A 6,862-nucleotide genomic window follows, 5' to 3' on the forward strand; every position below is an offset into this window, starting at 1 on the left:
TGCACACACTGCTCTCTGACCTTGGCTGCACAGACTGCTCTCTGACCTTGGCTGCACACACTGCTCTCATGGCAGTACTCTGGCTCTCCACAGCTCCTCTTTTTTTATTTTATTTAATAAAGGATGCTCCAGCTGAATATACCTGTCTTAGGTTGGTGTCTATATTGCCTCTTCTTACTCGTCATGGGAGCATACATAGCATACATACATACATACATATGTTCTGTGTTAGGTTAATAGGAGCTCAAGAATGCTCTTACCCATCATTGGTCATATTCTAACCGTTAAGTGAAAAGTCACATGACAGGGATCTTGGAATGGGAAGGTAGTAGGAATCCACTTTCCACCTGCCTAGAACCTTGAACAGATCTAAAGATTGCATAGTACCAGACATTTTAAGAAAAGGAAATCTATTTTTATAATATTTAATTCAATGTTGTGATGCACTACAATACCAAGGCAAATGGTAATTTGATGGGGAAGGCCTGTAATCACAGTATTTGGGATGCTGATACACCTCAAGATAAGCTTGTGCTACATACTGACTTCCTGGTCAGCCTATGCTACAAAGCAAACATTTTGTCCCCCACTTCTAATATTCATCACGTAAAACTGTTTACAATCTACATACTTTAGCTCATAGAGAATAGCTATAGAATGTAATTTTTACACTTCTCAGTGAGCATGAAAGACATTAGGAATGCAGACATCTCTGCTGATCAGAATATAGGGGCTGAAATTGCTGCTCGTATGTCCACAGCTGAACCCCATGAGCCTGAGCAGCTATCAGGAGGTTGGATACCTACAGTCTGAGTGTGTGGCTGGCATGCAGGGGGCAAGGTGAGCTAGAAAATGACCCATAGACTGTGTAAGCCCTAATGATTGAGAACCAGTAGCTGGGGCACAATGTTCCTGAGGTGTTTTTTTACACATCATTGTATACTGGAGTGAGGTTTTTAAGGAGATGTTTCTCCTTGCTTTTCTATATATTCATGACCACATATCAATGTTTTGAATGTGTTTGGAATTGTCTTAACAGTGTTTGTTCTTACCAGTTCTTTAGTGCTTGGTACCCAGCAATGCTAAGCACATAGTAGCTGAAATTAAATAGATTCTCTCCCTGGTCATCTCCACTTTATAAGAGATCTTCAGATAAAGGATACTTCCTGACATCCATCTTCTTCACTTGCTCTCCTGCTCACTGGTTTAGAATAGCCTCTGCCATAGAGCAAGTGGTTTATAAATAAATAGAGGAGTTGGTGATCATGGAAGTACATTAGATGGAACAAGAAGACAGAAGAAACTTGTGGGTCCTTATAAGCATAAAATCTAGCATGCAGAAAAATAAAATTCTAATTCCAGGTTACTGCATGCCCTCTTGTGTTTCCTGATGAAAGACACAGCAAGCTAAACTGCAGGATAGGAATGGTGGGATGTTGGGAATGTGAGTATCCCTGCCCACTTCCTAGAGCCTGAACCAGTCCTCAATTTTCTAAGACAAAGCTGTCTGTAAAAAAAAAATGTACAATCTCAATAAATTTACTGAGGTATATATAGCTTTAGCTTATAAAGAACTGGATATGGTAGGAGTTTCTTATTTCTCTGGGGACACAGCAGGGCTTAGCATGGACATTCCCAATGACCAGAACAAAGGGGCTGAGACCAGCATAACTAAGAACTAAAAATGTTTTAATATTTAGTATTGTGGGGTCATGTGTCACTGTGGAACCTGTGTAGAAGGAGAAAACAAAATCTGCCCAATAAAAGAAAAGGAAACAGGCCATGAGAGTTAGAACCCTCTGGGTAGCTCTGATTTCTGGCCTAGAATTGTTTGCAGACCTGGAGCTGTGAAGGTAGAGGACACGCTTGTGGTGTTTATACAGATGGAGAGCCATGGACCCACTGCTCCAGCCCATGAGACCCTGGAAAATGACATCACGAAGAGTCATGAAAGAGAGAAACAGCCACTTAACTGTGTGCTTGGATGGCAGCATATAGCAATATCCAGTAAACATCCCAACTTCAGATCTGTTCATGCTACTGCCTGCTGTGATATAGTACAGCAAGTTGGAGCTTATCAGAGAATTAAAGATCCAAAAGAGGCGGAGAAAGGCAATAACTTGCCACGTTGTCTGTGGTTTGAACTTTCTCCAAAGGGTGGTCCTGGGAGTGATGGTGACAGCCTGGACCACACTGAGGAGACTTGTGGTACAAATGGAGAGGCCACGAGCAACCCTTTCTAGATAAACTATAGTTTTACAACCAACATCACTTAGGAAGTTTCTGATGTAAAAAATTGTGGGTATGTCTCTTACCCCTATGCAATAAATGATGATTGTGTTTACAAAAGCCAAGTGGATGAGAATAATATCTATATTTTTGTTCTCAGGACCCATGATGAAAGTATACAAATGTCTCACAAATAATATGATGTTTCCTAAAACTCCAAGTCCAATAAGTGATATGAAAATTATTCTCTGGATGAGGTCACTCCAAATTATCTTCATGGCTAAAGCTAGGAAAAACCTGAGAAGCATAAGGAAGTAAACATGATGCAGTTCATGCCTGTGGGTTTTCTGTTTTCTTTAGTGGAATGAATAGTGTATTATATAAATGCACAGGCTTTTTTGCTTACAGATGCTTGGTTTCATTCTTGGACTTTCTGTTCTTGGTTCCACTGATATGGCGATGATAATGATGACAACTGACATGATTACCATGCTGATGTCTCCACATCCTTCACAGAAAGTAGTTATTTATATCCTCCATCTCTAAAGTTTCCCATGAGAAATTCAAACAAATGATAGCATCACCAAGCTTCTAAGCCATGATATTTGAGCATCAACTTAGATTCTTCCCTTCTCAGATTGCTTTTTGCTATCCCATACACACTCATCCTTCAAGAAAATATTGAACTAATAACAAATTGTAGCTCTTCTGAAAGTATAAGACTTGCTCCAATGGGGTTGCTTCCCAGGGAAAGTCATGTGGCTTTTCTTTGACTCCAACTCTGAATTGACCTAGGCAACAGATAACACATAGATTAATTAGGTAGGGCAGTAGTTAGTCCATATCCTTTTCTTGAGTGGGATAGTGTAATTAATTTTTATTTTCTATCTTCTTATGTATGAGTTAATATTAAAGGTACCATACCCCTACTACTTACAGGCTTTTCCTGACCATTTCCTAAGAATCTTCTTCCAAGGAAATATCAAATCTCAGCTCTCAGCTTAGGCATTATTCCTCTGGACTCCAAACAGGCATTTCCTACCACTTTGATTTCTAACGTTCCTGAAATAGGTTATTTTATCAGTCAGTAACGCTATACCCTATAAATGATGAACAACTTAGAACCTCATACTGATTTCGGTAATTTTACACATGACATCTGTTTTCTGTTTTCTTATTCTATTTAAAGTTAAAATGAGGGTTAAAACTTAAATGTATTCATTTTGACTTCATTTTCATAAATCATAGATGATTTTATGTGGGGACTGTAAGTATATTTGTCTGCTACTTTTTAACATTCCCTGCTGCTCACTAAATTTATCTGTGAATCACTTTCATCTTTTCCTGAGCAATGTAACCCTGGCACTCGCCATGTGACAAGGGTACATGTGATGTTCTCTTCCTGATCTGATTCCTCAGGGCTGTGCCGTTAGTGTCTTATATCAGTTAGTGTCTGCTAATCTGCTTATATCAACCCCTTGGTGCTGAGGAGAGCCGAGAGATGCTTTAGTGTGTCAGCTACTTTGAATACATCCTGTTATGGGATGCTTTAAAAACAGCTTATGCATAATTCACTGAGTGTTATGGTTATAGTATGTTAAGATACTATAGAAATCACAGAGATGAACTGAAATATTATTCTGAAAAGATGTCCTGGTTGTTCTTTTTCCTTAGCGTTCTGGAAGGTCTATTCAGTTTGGAATACTCATTCAGTTATGCCTTCTGTGTTTCCTTGCATACACAGGGGAGGTACATTTGTAAGCCTCCAGAGATCCAAAGAGTATCATGGACTATCTTTAAAAACATTTATCATTGTGGATAATTTTCCGTTGCCTTATGTCTGTAATGATCTTTTATGATGGTGTATTTTAAAAGATCTACCTCTTGGTTCTTTGACATACCAGTAATATGTATAGGAATAAAGAAGCTGTCTTTGTTTCCTGAATAGTGCCACTTCTGGACTAGGAAAGTTATTCGTTTACTTCAATTCAAGGAAATGTCAGAGAGACATGTATATTATATTTTATTTATGTTAAATTTAGTCATTGTTGTGTGTATGAGTATTTTATGTTCATGTATTTCTAAGCACCACCGTGTACCTAATGCTTGCAGAGGCCAGAATACAACCTTGAATCCCTGAAACACATGGTTGTTAGCTGCTATGTGAGCTGATAATTTAATCAAGGAACTCTGAAAGAGCAGTAAATGCTCACTGAGCCAGCTCTTGAGTTCATATGTGTACATTTTAATTAACTTTCACAAGCTTTATACTTCTACCATATCAGAATAATATCAATTTAGTCTATTTAACCAGTTAAATGAGGGATTCAAATGATGTGGTAGAGTGTTATACATAGTCCAGAATGTTGATTGATACCAAAGTTTTAGAAATAGAAAGCTCTGAATTCACAAGAACATCCTTTGTGACCTCACAATATAGAGTAAAACTCTGGCTTTCCAATTCATATATTCATCACTTTGAGCATATTTATCTGACTCCTTTAAAAAGTAGTTTTCATATGTAAAGTATGTCTTTATGTAATACAGGTGTAATTTAGGGAGTCAGTGAACTGACATGAATAGTACTAGTGAAGTTCCCACTATGCACTAAAAATCCATTTTCTAAAATCAGATATTACTATCAGTATTTAGCCTCGTGTCTGTTTTATCTACAATTCTCATATTCTTTGGTTTACATTTGATCTAGCAAAGGAGAAATGACAATAAACGAAATCACCATAAAGAAAGAAAGAGTGCTCCATGCACAAAAGGCTGAAGTCACCAGAAGTTACACTGTCAAGAGAATCTGTGGGAACAAGAGCGTCCTACTCCAGGCTGCACTGCAGTGCCTCTGTCTCCTACCCCTGTCTGTCCTGTGTAAGGAGCAGGTCACCCACAGTGACCACACACTGTCCTTGTGGACACTGAGACAATTCTGGATTGCATTTAGGAAACGATAGACCATCTTCTCCCTGAATCCTGCTACTGTCCCTTCTCAGAGTGACAAGGAAGCCACATCTTTCTCTCCCACACATCAGCCCTCCACAGATTTCTTTCAAGGTTTAGTGCAGCCCCATCCACCATAACATGGCAGCACTCACCTGTGCAATCAGTGCAGGACTCAGGGTGGGTGTCCTTACAGCACAGCCAGGCCCTGTTATCAACCTCAAGTGCTTGTGTTCAAGCAAGGTGTCAGGATGTCACCACCAGAAGTTTGGCTCTGTCAGGGGAAAAGACTCTTCTGTCTCCATCCCTGAGGGCAGCTCTGCCTTCTCCCTGGTGCTCTGTCATTTGCTGAACCCAGAAACTTTATGATCCCAATTACAGTGTCTGTGAGTTAGGAGAAGGGTGATGAACAGTGCCAGAGGTGTTCTGGCCCCACTTTGGACTTAACTACAGATTTGCCTATTTCCCTTCACATACCCACTAAACCAAGAACTGCTTTGAAAGAAATTTCTGGAAATCCAAAGTGATTACTTTCTGAATATTTTTTAAGCATATTATTTAGTAATAATCATAGATCATCAAGTACTACAGCCAAGGGCTGTCTGCAGGGTCATGTTTAGGACAAAGAGATGGGAAGATTCTGGTAGCTTCTGTGCTCTTAGCACTGCTTAGAATGCCTGCTGCTTCTTTACAGAAAACTTAAGTGGTTTATGTTTGTCTGAGGTTATTTTCTTTCTCTTCAGTTTTTTCCATACAATAGACTTTGATGTCGTTTCCTTCCCACACTATTTCCCACATTCTCCACATCCCTCTACCCACCCACATTTACATTTGCTCTCTTATGCTCTTCTCCCCATAAAACAAAATAAAAGATCTGAAGAAAAGAAAGTCTAAACAACGACAACAACATAAGCAAAACCATGGGGTTGCCCTGGGGCATGGCTGAGGTTACTCAGTGACATTTGTTGTAGAAAATTGATTGTCCCATTTACAGCAGATATTAATTGAAAATAGTTTCTTGGTTACTGTTACAAACTCTACTTCCCTCTCTCAGTACTGGCACTCCATCTAGCAAGACCCGTGCAGGTCTTGTGTGTGCCTCCACAGTGCCTACGAGTTCTTTTGTGCATCAACCCCTGTTAACTATCCTCACTTCCTATTCCAACTAGTTTCTTTCCTCTGATGACTATTTTATTTCCCCTCTAAGTGAGATTCAAGCATTTCCACTTGGGCTCTCCTTATTACTTAGCTTCTTTGGTTTGTGGATTATACCAGAGTTATCCTGTACTTTATGGCTAACATGAGAACATACCATGGGTCTGGTTACCTCACTTGTTATGCCCAGTTCATGAGAACCCCAGGAGACTTCCAGGGACCACGATGATGGCTGGTGCAAGCACACAAGAGTCTCTTTATTCAAACCCAGGATGCAGCTCTCTCTGCTCAGCAGGTTAGGAATGTGACCCCCAGGGCTCAGGGTTTCTATATGCACCAAAGCTTTCAAGCTTTGGTGTTACATGATTAGGTAAGGGGTAAAGGGATGCTATCCTTCAAATTGATAACGTTTGTTCAGACAGCAAGGAAGGGCCATACATCTGGAAAGGAACCATTTTGACCTGGGAAGTAATAACTCATTTTATTATCAGTGACTAGTGCATTCTTACAAGCTGGCCACAGCTTTCAGGGA

The 6,862-nt window shown here is 39.7% G+C and overlaps 1 protein-coding gene across 1 annotated transcript; it reads right to left on the reverse strand.

The window, feature by feature from the left end:
- Positions 1–1,559: 1,559 nt before the first annotated feature.
- Positions 1,560–3,280, reverse strand: LOC116082631 (putative vomeronasal receptor-like protein 4). The gene is made up of 2 exons (XM_031359505.1): positions 3,167–3,280; positions 1,560–3,020 (listed from the first exon to the last, which is right to left on the reverse strand). The coding sequence occupies exon 2, from the start codon at positions 2,535–2,537 to the stop codon at positions 1,560–1,562; it is 978 nt and encodes a 325-aa protein (XP_031215365.1). The 5' UTR covers positions 2,538–3,020; positions 3,167–3,280.
- Positions 3,281–6,862: the final 3,582 nt, after the last annotated feature.

Source organism: Mastomys coucha, unplaced genomic scaffold (assembly GCF_008632895.1).
Source record: "Mastomys coucha isolate ucsf_1 unplaced genomic scaffold, UCSF_Mcou_1 pScaffold7, whole genome shotgun sequence".
In the NCBI taxonomy this organism is placed as follows: domain Eukaryota; kingdom Metazoa; phylum Chordata; class Mammalia; order Rodentia; family Muridae; genus Mastomys; species Mastomys coucha.

Bases quoted from the DNA above. Each gene is read 5' to 3' on its own strand.
- LOC116082631 (XM_031359505.1), bottom strand. From the start codon at position 2,537: ATGCTTCTCAGGTTTTTCCTAGCTTTAGCCATGAAGATAATTTGGAGT.